This window comes from Anarhichas minor, unplaced genomic scaffold (genome assembly GCF_050575085.1).
Source record: "Anarhichas minor isolate MPS153535 unplaced genomic scaffold, ASM5057508v1 ptg000028l, whole genome shotgun sequence".
In the NCBI taxonomy this organism is placed as follows: domain Eukaryota; kingdom Metazoa; phylum Chordata; class Actinopteri; order Perciformes; family Anarhichadidae; genus Anarhichas; species Anarhichas minor.
The window spans coordinates 11267915-11282157 of NW_027466474.1; the positions used below are offsets into that span (position 1 = coordinate 11267915).

The 14243-nt window shown below is 43.4% G+C and overlaps 1 protein-coding gene across 1 annotated transcript; it reads left to right on the forward strand.

The window, feature by feature from the left end:
* The first annotated feature begins 4516 nt into the window (after window positions 1-4516).
* On the forward strand, window positions 4517-10041 carry LOC142963084 (uncharacterized). The gene is made up of 2 exons (XM_076103790.1): window positions 4517-4622; window positions 9061-10041. Exons 1-2 carry the CDS (start codon window positions 4517-4519, stop codon window positions 9624-9626), a joined length of 672 nt encoding a protein of 223 aa, XP_075959905.1. The 3' UTR covers window positions 9627-10041.
* Window positions 10042-14243: the final 4202 nt, after the last annotated feature.

A 14243-nucleotide genomic window follows, 5' to 3' on the forward strand; every position in this document is an offset into this window, starting at 1 on the left:
ACCTCCATGAGTCGCCGGAAGACTCGACATTCACAGTAGATGTGTGACAAACGGCAGCGAGCTCCACGGGCCTGTGATGAAATGCTGCTGCGGTTTTTTTCCTTTTTTTTTTTTCTCATTTTGTTTTATAGCTCTGTTGTGAAACTTGTGAAAAGTGTTCCCCGCTTCGTGTGCCAAACAAGAAGCAGGTTCTAGTTGTGTCACCAGTGGTGTCCCTGTTCCATCCAGAGTCTTACAATAAAGATATTTTACCATGACATTTTGCTCCTCTTATCTTTTGGAGAGAAAAAAATCCAAATAGCAGATTGCATTACTTGCTCACCGCACAGCACACAACCAACTTAATTGAATCCGTTCTTTCGTTTTATTTATACTTTTGTGTTCCTACCACAAGGTTTGAAGTTCATATTTCTCAGTGAGCTCGTGCAATACATTTTTAAACTCTTGCCATGAAAGTGCAAGGCAAAAAAAGAAATGCGCCCTGAGAGTACAAGGCTGTTCTCTCTACCTTGAGGCAGTGATTTGACCCATGTCGTGTTCCTGTGGTGCTATTGTCACTCTACACGGCACGCCTTGGCTCGGTCTGCTTTTCTTCTCTTGGAATGATCCTCTTGTCTCATAGCCAGCTGGGTCATCACTTCGCCTTCTTTGGAAAAAGAAAAGAGGGGAGCAGAGGAGAACGGATGTACGTCAAAGGAATAATGGGATCGGAAAAATGGGGCAAGGAAGCAGAGAGACAGTGAGACAGATAACCAGGTAGAAGTTAGATGAGAGTTGGGGAGTATTTAACCGGGAAGGATTTGGTGTTCCCACCTTATCTGTCTTCCTGAGCAGCATGACACATCCTGTTATTCAGAGAGGTACTGGACCATCCTGACAAACAAAGCCTTCACTGGGCCGTGCTGTAATGTGTTCCTCTGTGGCCGGTGTGCTCTGTCAACACTCACGGAGAGATTTAGTGAAACCAGACAGATACAGATCCATAGGATTACTCAGTGTGTTTGGGATTAATATTGAGTATGATTACATCAAAAGAAAAGTGGGGAAATTTATATTTTCCAACAGAAAAAAAAAAATGCATCCTCATATTATTTAGGTGAATCACGAGTTGTGCCTTTAAATTGACTAAAAACAGCCCAGGTTCCCGGACTGGATCCTCTTTTAAGAATAAATAGTATGAGTTAGAGTGACAGCACAGAGCGCCACAATGAGTCATTTTCTTAACATCTCAGACTGGGTGTACTATCAGATGCTGCTGTTTCTGTTCATTCAGCTGCAACCATCTGTGGCTCTGCGCTTGTCTGTGTCTTCTCTGGCCCGATTCCTTGTTGACTTTCGGATCCGTGAGTCAGTATATTTTGGCTCTGGCTTTTCTCTTTGTGCTGGTGTTTGTGCTTACGTGGATTTTTGGCTTGGGTGAGTGTTGTGAGCGTTGGGTTGATCAGAGTTTGGTTGGTATAGGGGGCGAGCGGGGGCAATGAACTAGGTGCACTCTCTGTCTCGCAAATATGCTGAGCAGGCAGTAGGCCTCTCTAAACACAGACATACACACGCACAGAGGGAGGGAAGTTGCTAGGAGATGTGCACCAGCCCTCCTGCGCGAGGCTAATGACTCGGAGCTGTGAGGTTTTAGATCTAATTGGCTGCCTTCTTTTCACTCTTCTTTGTGATCAGTTAAAAAGGCATTAGCAGGCAAACAAGTCTTTTGCATCCCTCACGCTCTCTCGACAGCAATAAACAGGAGAAGTCCACGCTTGTGTGGAAAAGCATCATTGCTGCTAATTACCTGGGAGTAGCATCGGCCAATAAGAGCATGTAATGGGTAACTGGAGAGAGCATGCCGCAGCCTCAGGGCCTCAGCTTTCTCCATCAGTATGTGACATAATGTGTGTGTGTGTGTGTGTGTGCATGTTATGTGCGAAAGTAAGCAGAGAGCTTTGCATGCTTTTTGTTCATTTACATGTACACAAATGGGCGCTCGAGCACTACTGTGTTTGTATTTGTCCTTGACGACAACACGGTTCGCCCACGATGCCATGTAAGCCCACATGCACAGAGTACAGTAGAGCTGGCTCAGGGCATCTTTATCTCATTGTGTGTTGGGTTATTTATAGTGAGCCAGCCATGGAGTCAGATGTGTACCGTCACTGCACCGCTCCATCCTCCAGCACGGGCACACATGCTGCGCCGCCCCTCCTCCTCCACCTCTTCACACGTCTCCTGCGAAGAGAAGCTATCACTAAACATATTGGCCCACGAACTCCATCATGCAAGGTCAGGGGGTGGCCATACCCAAGGGGGGAGACGGAGCTGCGAGCTTACAAGGGACACGACCTAGCAGCAGAAAAGGAGCAGATCAGGTTACTTGTAATTTACAGTACTGTGTCTCTGCATCTGTAACTCTGTCTGTCTCTCTCCATGTAGCCTCTTTATTATTCTCTTTGACCTTACAATCTTTTCTTTTCTCTTTTAAGCTCCAAGACACAGAAAGAATAAGTGACAGAGGAAAGCATGAGGGATGTGTGGAAATACAAAGTAGCAGCAGGATGGGAATGAGAGAGCATGAAATTAGTTGAAGGGAGTGAGTCAGAGTTTCAGAAGCAAGTTGTAGGATTTAAAAGGGAAAGCAACTAAAGGAGGAGAACTCAAGTGGCAGAGTTCCTCAGACAGTACCATAGAGACCGTATATTTGGGAGGAAGAGCTAAAAGAGAGAGTCAGGAGCAGTTTAAAGGGAAAAGAGGGTAAGAGGAGAGAGAAAAAGAGAAATGCCAAATTGGGCAAAGTGAGGTGGAAGTTGTGGCAATAACTGACTTATAAAACAGACAGTTGAACTTCCTGAGCTAAACTCATAGAAATAAAAGTGCCAACTAGAACCATAAAGGGTTCTTCTGCTTGTCCCCAAATGAACCCTTTTTGGTTCCCAATAGAGCCCATTGTAAAGGTTCCGCAATCCTTCTAAGGTTCCACAACCTTTCCACCCTCTAAGGGTGCTGTCAAGAACCTACTGAAGGCGTTCTACAAAGAACCCTTTTATATTCCAAGGGTTTCATCTAAAATCCATCCACGGTGTTCTACCGAGAACCGCTTTATTCGCCAGGGGATTCATCTAGGTCGGGGTGCCCTAAAGCCACAGCCTCCATGTGAAGCGACCATAGACTGTATCTAATAATTTGGTGGGAAGGCTGAGGATAGAACCTCTAGAGTGGAACCATTAAACCTTAGAAGGATTGCGCAATCTTGTTTTTTTTGCAGAAGTGACACAAGAGGGTGAAGCTAAACACAGCCAAACGCCAACAAGACATTTTTAGGCAACTAAAATGTTACAATTAACTGAAAACACACTGTGAAAGGGTTAAAGTTGTAAGACGAAAACACGAAAACTACCACACCAGACAACCTCATGGTAGCGACCTGTCAATCACAAGGTAGCCACGCCCTAAAGCATAACCTGCTTTATCGTCTATTAGACTCTAAATGGCATATTTTACTAAATGAACATCATGCTGTGTTGAAGAAGACTTGAAACTAGAGATTGAAACCATAAACTTATGTTTACTGAGGTAATACATCACGTGAGAAGTAGAGTCATTTTCTCATAGACATCAATACAATCAGCCATCTTTTTTTTGCAACCAGAGGAGGCTATTAGAAATAAAACGAGGTTTAAGGCCCCTCGGCTTAACTTTGCAGGCCTGGAGGTTGCTGCCTGGAAGCGACACATCCGTAAAAGTCAAAAAGCTCAGTGTAAAGTAGAGATGCACTGATGAGGTCCTGCTAAAACAGATTGTGATGCAAATTATATATTGTAAGGGGAATGTAAATTATGAATTACTTGTTTTATGCTGTTGTTGAAGGGTCGCTATTTTACCCCCTCTAACAGTTTTTACTAATTTATTTTGATGTTGTTTTAATCTATTTAAACAGATCCTATGTTTTGGTAATAAGTGTTAGTTCACCAGGATTTGTGCCCTGTATGTTCATATGTATAAATATATTTAGCTTTAGATCTTGGCGCTTTTATGTATTTGTGCCCACGGCCTATTGTCTCATTATCCGTTTATAGCTTACGCTAACGTTTCTTTCTTTTGCAAATGAGACAAATTACTCCAATCTAATGAGTTTTAATTGCATGCCATCAGTCACTGACGGAGGGACGAAATATGCTGAAGCGATTTTAAATATAATTTTGGAATGGAAGGTTTGGCGTCTACTAGTTACAACAAATCAACAAAGCCTTCCACTTCATGTATTTAATGATAGAGTTGCTTATGACAGGTACATACATCAGTGTGATGAAAACAATGTGACAGAGCCGCGAGCAGTCGCTACGTCTCTGTTGATCGAATCTGTCTTGCTTTCATCAGTGAGTTGTCAATGTGTCTGTCAACTCTGTTTACAGGACAGCATTCACCTCGGCCATCTGGAGACTTGGGCTCTAATCTACCCCTCTAATTATCAGTAATCTGGACAGGCAGGTTTGTCCTTGGTGCTGCAGTCCTGAGCAGGGTTGGACTCATGGCTGAAACCCTGCAGGAGAGGAGAAGCAGGTGGCAGTGGGGGCTGCAGGCTCTGCAGGGGCTGAGGGGCGCCAGGATGGGCTTTAGGGTGCTTAGTGAGGCTGGTAATGTGCTGTGGTTGAAGCTCAGGGTGTTTAAAGCAGGGGAAGTGGAGCAGGCGAATCAGCAGGACAAGTAGATTGTAGATTTGTGCAAGTCTGCAAAAATAAAAATCATATAATGGAGTTTTCCACACCCAAAATAATTGAAAACCGTATTTGCTGATTAGTTATTGATGACTTGGTTTCTTCTTTCCTCTAACCTCTACTCCCTTTGTTGCTTGTCACACTGTGCAGCAGCTTCCCTCCGGTCTCCAGCTGTTTATGCCACACATTTCCTCTACATTATGTAGATTGACAGATATGTAATTGCTCAGAGACTTGTGTGCACGCTCCAGTGATTTTCACTGTGCTTCTGCTTTTAGTCAGAAGAATGTAGTGTTGTTCCCATGTCTGATTACAGCCCTGTTTGCTTTGATGGCAGAAGACAATGACTGAGAAGGCAGTAGGTGGTGAGGCCCACTCTGTCATTAGGCGCTGTTTCACAAAGCAGATGTTGGATATCTGAGCTGAATACTAGTTCATTAGATATACAACATGCAGTTATTGCTGAAACTATGTAGCGTGAGCTCCCTCTGGATCAGCAGGATAGAGCCATATGTACAAATGCACACTCGGGCTCTTCTCAGTCTGAGAGACATTACTAAGCATTCGTGCAGCTCTGGCTCCTGCACAACATTGTGGCGTTACCATGGAGATGATGCTGTCCTCTTGTTTGCCAGTTTCCCCATCCCTGGGTCACAACACCTGTCAGCGGCCGCAATGAATTTTTAAAATGTACCCTGCAGGCTGAATGACCTGGTCATACTCGAGGCAACACAGAAGCAGCTGATGTGCTTATTTTGATACAGCTTTAGCTTACAGTCTACTGAGATTACACTGTTTTCCTCACACTATTTGAGTAAGGAAATATAAACTACAACGATACTGCAACTATTTTTCAAAAGAGGATTAAACCGTCATATTTGTGTACGCCCACATAGCTATTACCTTCAGCGATTTATTAAGACATCTATCGCATCATGGACACATCATGCTGTAAAAGGAATACTTTAATATTTTGGGAAACACACATAACAACACCACCCTCACGTCTCCACACTGTAGAGCTGGAGCCAGCAGCCGACTAACTTAGATCAGCACGACTAAAAACAGGGGGATACGGCTAGCCTGGTCCCGGCCCTATGGAGGCAGTTTCCAGGAGACCAGCGAAGACTACAGGAAGTCATTGGTCTTGGACAATAAATTGTCCGGCACACCGCCTATCGAAGGTGGCCCAGAGTGCACACTGCAATTTAAGAAAACACATGCAAATAGACAAAACGTAAGCAAATTAAAAAAAACATCTTCACCAATTTGACAACACAAGTGCAGCACTTAGAAACACATGCAAATACAGAAAACACAACCAAATACAGACACCAGGGGAAACTAAAAAGTGATGCAAACGGATAGAATTCACTTGGCGCTACGCCATCCCACTCGATTAGAACCACGACGAAGAGTAATCAAGGTGGAGTCACAGAGCAACATCGGGAGTGCAGAAGCTAACAAAGTCTTTCAGTGACCATCCACACAGATGTTGCACCGATCAAAATACCAGTACCAACATTGTCCAAATTGTCTGGAACACAATAACGTTGGGGGCGCAATCACTGTACACATGTGAATAAAAGGTAAATTTCTTCTTTTTGGCAATAACAAGTTTCACCAAAAAGGTACACAAGCCAAAGAAAACACCAAGGAGAAGGTTAAGGTTAAAAACAACATTGCACACCCTGGAGGAGACATTTTGTGACGGAGAGGTGCTAAACCCTGGCAACAGTGACACAGTAGAGTGGCTAATAGCAGTAATGATGGCAACGGAGGGATGTGTCACACTGAACAGATGGGAGAGACCGAGGGAGAGAGCGAGAGAGGAGAGGATGTGTGAGAAAGTGCTTCGGCTTTTGCATATATCCCTTGAGAAGTGGCCCGGGGAAACGGGTTGAGTGCTCTCTTTCGCTGTTCTCCTCCACAAGGCTTAGTGGTGGAGGAAAGCAGGGAGCCCATCCCCCAGTGGATTATTCCTACGACACTGCTAAACCCCCGTACTCCCACGTCCAGGCGGCCCTTAAACACATTTATTCATTATGAGAGACATTGAATGCACGGAGGCGCACAAACACACACAGTGGCAAACATGTGTCTGCCAATCCCCCATCTCCTTTCTTTCTCAATGTCTTTATCTGCCCTTCTTTCAAATGCCAGTACATGCCCAGAATATAACGACACACACACACACACACACACACACACACACACATGCAAACACCCACACCTACACGTACAGTACGCACACACGTCCTTACGCATGCATGCACAAACACACAAGATTCACTTGCTCTCACACACAGGCTTGTGCCCTTTCTGTCACAAACACACACACACACACACACACACTCACACACACACACATACTTGTATTCAGGTATTCAAAGAGCCAAGGCAGTGGGAGAATATTCTATGCCGCCTCCGTTTGCCACAAGCAGCTTTTCCAGTTATATAAGAAGGTTTACCGTGACGATGAGGGAAAGAGCGCAGGGCCTTGTGCGTCTTCGTATGTCTGTACGCGTGTGTGTTTGGGTTGTGTGTGGCATATTGTGCCTGCATATCTCGGCATGTGTATTTCCATGGACTATAGCTGCATGTACTGCATGAGGCTGCTTCCCAGTGAGAGCGAGCATGTCTGACTGCTAGACGATGCCGTGCATGAGCAGTAGCTTGCACAAGGACTGCCATATAACTTGGTGGAAGACCACACTCATCTGGATACATTTTTAAATGTTTCTGTGTTGGAGTTTTTTGTGTCCACAGAGGTTTTTCTGATTGTTTTCTGAAAGTTCATCGCCCAGATTGAAATGCCACTTTTGCTCTTTTGTTCGGCGTTTGTAGCCGTAAAGCTTTGCACTGTTTCCACCAGAGGCTTTTCTGGAAATGCTGTTTATTGTTTACATAGCAGGCATGAAGACCAGAGGAAGTGAACATTTTCTTAAATGGATCGTATTTACAACACAAAAAGGGACAATTTCTAGTTTTGTTTTTTTCCCGTGATCAAAAACCCAGTATTACTGTGAGCTAGGAGGCCAAAAATATTCAAAAGAAGCCTTTTAAAAGTATCCAGTTAGTGTGGACATGAGTTATGCTTGTTGTGACTTGCTCAGCCAATCTGAGGCCGTGTACTATCACATAGACAGTGAAAATCAAAGGACAGAGAGAAGAGCTGTTTGTGAAGAGAGAGGGGCCAATTCAAAATGGTTGATGGGTTTTCAAATACCAAGAGGTGCAGAATGTGCATGTACCACTCCAACTATTCTAAGAAGTCGCACCACAGAATCCTGCTCTGTCCTCACACAGAGATGAGAGGAAAAATCAACATACCATGAAAAATGGCCTGTCAAGCTTCAGTCAGGAGGTTTCACACCATCCGCCCAGTCACAGTATTCCTTCTTGGATAATGTACATTCAAGGTAATTCGGAAATTAAATGAAACTGTCCTCTACTCTCTTTATCTCTCATTTCCTTTCCTCTCCTGCTGAGCTCCCTTTTCTATGCTAATTTATATTTCCGTGGAGCTCCTAGACGCTCTTTTGCCAGCTTGTGTTTACTTTTGTACTCTCGGAGACAAAAACTGTGGTGCTCAAAGCTGAGGTGCTTGTTTCTGTGCCAGCCACACACTACTGACACACTTTGATAAGGCAAACAAAAAAGAGAAATGTAATCAATTTCTGTGCCAAGCTCCACTGTTTTGTTAGGACCTCAATTCAAACAGGCCAGCCACCCGAGTTATCAATTTTTAACGGAATAATTTAACATTTTGGTGTTATGTTTGTTGACGATCATGCCGAAAGTTTAGATGAGAAGATTGATACAACTTTCAAATATTTGTATGGCGAATATAAAGCATAGCTGGTAGCCGGCTGGCTTAGCTTAGCACAAAGACTGGAAACAGAAGGAACACTGTTAGCCTGACTGAAGTTTAAAAAAAGTATTGCTACCAGCACATTAATTAACACATTATATCTTCATCTGTACACAATCAAACCCCCCAAAAATTGTGGTTTTAAAGGGAGTTATTTGGAACAGTTTAACACTACTGTGCCGTGATGACAGAACTGCAGGAAGTTACTGCGACAGGATGTTGTTGGGTAAAGAAATAGATCCACTGTGAACTTTGGACAGGCTTGTTGTTTACCCCTCCTACCAGCTAAGCTAAGCTAATCGATAGCTGCTTCATATTTGATGCCGCACATTTGAGTGGTGTTGCTCTTCCCCTTTCAATCTCATCAAGAAAATAATAAGCATATTCCCCCAAAATGACAAACTATTCCTTTAAGTAATTGTTACTCTGAATAAAATGCAAATTTTAAACACTTTAATCTGTAATTATTTTCTCCTGCTGCAGGTGGTTCATCAGTGGTTTCCAAGGCAACGACCTCTGACCCCCCTGCTCTCACTGAAGTGGTGACTTCTAAACCTGATGCTGCTCATACTGGATCCTCCACAGTGGAGCCCGACAGCACTGGCCGATCCCAAAGCCTTCCAAAAAGCAGCTGCATCACAACACTGGACATACGAACCCCTCTGCCTCTGGACTATCTTCCTCCTCCACCTCCTCCTGCTGCACACTGCCCCGACCTCCCACCTCTGCCACCTCTGTCACCTCCAGTCCTGCCTCCACGTCTACCGTCATCCAAACCTTTTTCTATCTCCAGTCCCTCAACACCGCCTCCTGCTGAGAGCCCCCAGCGTCCGACCACCCTCCACCTAAAGACGCTGCCGCGGCCAACCGTCAGGGAGAACGGTGGCCCCCCGCCGGGGTTGGATGAGGAGGAGGAGGAGGAGAAGAAGATGCTTGAGGAGGATCTGAAGAAATGCATTGAGGACTTCAAAAAGATCCGCATGCCCAGAGAGTTTCCAGATCGCAAGAGACACTGGCAAAATAACTTGCTCAAGAAGTACAATGCGTAGAGCGCTTCGCTGCAAGGATTTTATAACTATGTTGTGAGCAGTGGACTCCAGATTTATCTTCACGTTGCTCTGAGTCAGCAAGTTTACTTTAAGTTCTAATGTAGTAGCTTTTGCATGTCAACACTTCTAAAATATTTGATTAAGCGTAGTACTAAATTAGGCTGAGCTCGTCTAGCAACACATCTACGATAAAAACACTGAGACTTGTTTTTTCCCATCATAGATTGTTAGTCCACACTTCTATTTGGAGACATTAAAAACATATTTAAATCATTTTATTTTCACTCAGTCAAAGGATAATATATGTAGTGTCGTTAATTAGAGATTTCTGCCCTGCTCTCTGTACTGTATCCACTGATCAAGCTACTGGTAAATGTAAGCTAAGTGTGACGTTTTAGGCATTTGACCTTGCTGATGCAAAATAAAAGAAAGAAGTGAAATCTCTGTTGCTCATCATCTAAAATATCTCACCTCATCAATATTAACTGTAGGACTTCAACGCCTTTCTTCTCCTCTCTGCCTGTGATTCAAAAGCTCTGCAGTTTGGTTCATTTTGTGATTACATTATCTCCGAGCCAGCAATGGAAAGAATTCAGAGGGAGAATGCGTGTACCGAGAAGTGAAGCGTAATTACAGACGGTGAGCTTTGTGGAATAATAATGACGATAATGACTACATGAACCAGTGCACGATGCCATTTGTTCCTCTATCTGCTCTGCATAAACTGTTCATCCAGCTTCACTAATGAATTACCAGGTGTGTGTGTGTGTGTGTGTGTGTGTACCTGGTTCTAGTCCTCATTATTGGATACATGGGATTATCAGTCACCTTGTGAACTAATTATATAGTATTCACCCACTTAAAGCAATAGTTAGTTGGGAAATAGGCTTTACCTGCTCTTTTTCTTAGAAGCAAAGATCGCCATCGCACTCACGACTCACGACTCACGACTGTGCGTTAAGTACAAAGCTGGACCCAGGAGGAGGTTAGCTTAGCTTTAGCCGAGCATGAAAACTGGAAACCCGGTTTTAAAACATTCCGACAAGCACCTCTGAAGCTCTTTAGTAATGAAAGTTATATCTAATTTGTCCCCACAAAACCTTGTGTAGAAAGTGTAGAAACAACTATTCGTGGTGGGAGTTATGTTTTGTAAAAACGGCAGTGACATATACCCGAACACAGCTCTCTCAAAAACCACAAGTTATTGTTTCTACTTCTCTTTGTGCACAGAGTAATCATGATGGGAAGTGTTGGCAGCTGTATTTTTGCACTTTGGAGAGATGCTCGCTATTCCCCCTGCTTCCAGTCTTTATGCTAAACTAAGCTAATTGTCTCCTGGCTCTAGCATCATAGGCTACTAAATGGACATGATAGTTATATTCAATTAGTATGTTCAAAAGTTTCTTCCTGACTTCCCAGGTTTCCAGTAACAAATAACTGAATCCACCCTATCGTCAAAACATTTTTACCGCAGAGACTCTTTCCTAAGTACTTTTCTTCAATTTGAGTGTTAACAGTTAATGACAAATCAAGATGCAACCCAAAGTAGTTTGAACTTTTGAACCCTGTTGATCATTTTCCCCTTTGTGTTTCGACCAGCAGCCTCCTGTTTCCACTTGAAATAACAACTGAAGCAAGAGACCATCAAATTGATGTTTCACTCAGACTTACACAAACAGTCATGTGTCATTTTGGCTTCACATCAAGTTTCCAGAGAGCAACAAATATGACACAGACACTAGACCAAATTCCTAGATAAATAGAGTGCTGCCTTATTGAATGCAGTCTTGCTGTCTCATTTTGTCTGTTTTGGTCAGTTTATTTTCTCTACCTGTCTCATTTGAACTGAGCACAACCAAAGACCAACCTCCCGCTCCCCGGTGGTCGTCCTAGATGTCCTAATGATGTTGTCTTATCCCAGAGCTTTCTGTCAGCACCGTGCCTGCAGCCTGATGCAGTTCAGCTCAGTGTTGCCCCGAGTTAATATTGAGGTGAAGACATGAATCACCCAGTGTTGGCTGAGAGGGAAGTTTTATCTTGTTAAACATCAAATAAATACAACAGTTTCACCAGGCACACTGGTAACCGCTACAAAGCAATGGAGATATGGAGATATCCTCTTGCTCTGAGAAGAGGATTAACAACAGATTAGGGTTTGTCACAATCCTAAAGAGTCTCTAAACAGCAGGCTATTCCTCTCTCAAACTACACGATAGTGACAATTTATACCATCCAGACAGTCTTTGCTGAAACATTCCACAACGTCATCAACACTCAGGTCGTTTCCAACTGCCTGCTGATGGCTGAGAAATCCATCGAAAAGATTCTTCTTTGCAGCTCATTAGAGAGTATTGCCTCATCAGCTCCTTTTATCGTATTTCTCATCTCTCAGCATTGGCTTGGACGGCGACAGCGCGCTGGCTGGACTCCCGGGCACACAGGAGTGTCTTCAGAGCGCGTCTGAGTCAGGATGCATGCAGAGGATTGAAACAAGTCCTTCCCAACTTACAATTCTTGTTTACTGTGGCAGAAGCTGTGCAGTCTGCTGTGTTGGAGTCCTGTTAGACAAAACAAACATCCCTGTCCAAAGCCAGTGCTTGATTTGCATTTGTTGCCTCTCCGTATGATCCATTCACTTCTCAATGCTCTTTCACCCTTTGTCTTTTTCTTTTTTTCCCCCGGTATAATCCTCTGAAGCTGGCCTTTTCACTTATTATGGATGCACTATGAGGATTTGATATCAGAAGTCGATAGGATCAGCCATTCAATAAAGGGAATACGTATGCTTTGAAATAAAGAGGTAAGGCAGACTAGTGGGAACAGGGCTGATGTAAAACCTTCTTTGACAGAATATTTAAGCATGAGAGATCAAACCTACGAATTGTAGCTGTGATGATTATCACTGGACATAGGTGGAGCTAGCCATGGGGTCTGTCTTTAAAGTCACTTCCTAAAGTTTTCACTGGATTTGCACCCAGGGCACAGATGAGGAAATCTAAATCAAGCCCTTCCCCTACGAACTGCTGCATCCGAGGCCGGGTCTTTGACTAAGTTGTTTTCGGTGTCACTCGTTGAAATTAAATGCATAACTCTGAGGACTGACAGAGCAAGCCCTCCTTTGTTTCCAGGTAATGCCCTATTGACCACACTAGCCTTTAGAGAGAACGGGATGTCAAAGCAAACCTGCCAAAAGACATCCTGGGCACAGTCTCCTCGAATGAACTCCTTTTTTTGCCTTTTTGCTGACACACAGGGCGCCTTACATATGCATGAAAGAACACCTTGCAGATTTATTTCGAATGGCCAGTCATACATTAGCATCTCATTTCTTGGGGGCAGGAGTTATCTTCAGTACTGTCAGCCCTCCTGACAATTAAAGCTCAGCTGAAAGTGATCCTTGTGAAATACAGTGCTGCAGTTGGAGTCTTGGGATATTTTTGTATTTCAGCAGTCAGGAAGAGTTTCACAGTTAAAGATAAACTTTGTATGCAGGCAGTGCGTATGTGTTAATGGAACGTGGCTTTGGGAGAGATAAGAGAACTGAGGCCTAATTACTATGCCTGCAATGGGAGTGAAGAGCGGGCAGTCAAGCTGTCTAACACACTCACAGGTTCATATTGGTGTAAAAATTTAGCAGCCTGTAGTTTTCTCATCATAAACGGTTTGGTGTGACCAAATGCTTTGTTATAATGATTCTAAGTGGTGATTCACTGCTAAACTGTTATGCGTAGAACATATTGGAAGTAAAGATCACAAATGATAAAAAAAAAGTATATTTACATCCATTTGTCTTTTTTTTAATATTACAATTGATTAAATTCTTCAGTTACTGGAATATTATTAAAAGCTTAATTCAAGTTAAATCCAAGTAATAAAAGCGACACCGTGTGCACCGTCTACTTTGGTTTTGTGGATGCTGCTCAAAAGTAATGAATGCAATGATGCATGAGCTTCCTTTTTCATCTAAAAAAGGATTTATAAAAATAATTGTTGGGGAAATTGTTTTGCTGACAGAAAACTGCAGCTTTCACTTTACGGCTAGCAAGCCACATGAATAATTTGAAAGTGTTCATAATAAGATGTCTCCAGTAAGCGACCACACATCCTTCCAGACGTTAAACTGATTATGTAAACCCAGGTTATTGTGCACGTCTGATTACTGTAAATCATGTAAATGCTTTACTTTTACCTTAATCCTGTTATTTACAGTGTTTGAGTTATGCCTGTGAATGCAAACGTGAAATTTCCATGCATGTGTGTTTGTGTGCGCGTGCATGCAAAAGTGCACGGGCAAAAGCTGTGAACGTGCACATGCCAAACGTGCAATCCACAGAGCAGCTCGTTGCTTTTGGGATAACATGTGCTTGCACATAAATGTTCTTTAAACAATTGCATGCTATTTAATGGAGAGCAGTGCCGGCTCTTCCCGGAGGCCGTGCATGCAATCAGCAGGAGACACATGCTCTGGAGAGAGGCAGTGGGGAGGAGAGGAGGGCCAGAGAGAATGTGTCAGACTCCGTTTACAGCCTTTCCATTTCCATCATTAAAACCTGGGGCCTAATCCTGCAGCTACTTTAATCTCCTAATTCTGCACCCTTTTCTCTCTACATACTCTCC

Coding starts and splice junctions, on each gene's coding strand:
- LOC142963084 (XM_076103790.1), top strand. CDS start 4,517: ATGGCTGAAACCCTGCAGGAGAGGAGAAGCAGGTGGCAGTGGGGGCTG. Junction 4,623..9,060: donor TAGGGTGCTTAGTGAGGCTG/GTAATGTGCTGT, acceptor CTCCTGCTGCAG/GTGGTTCATCAGTGGTTTCC.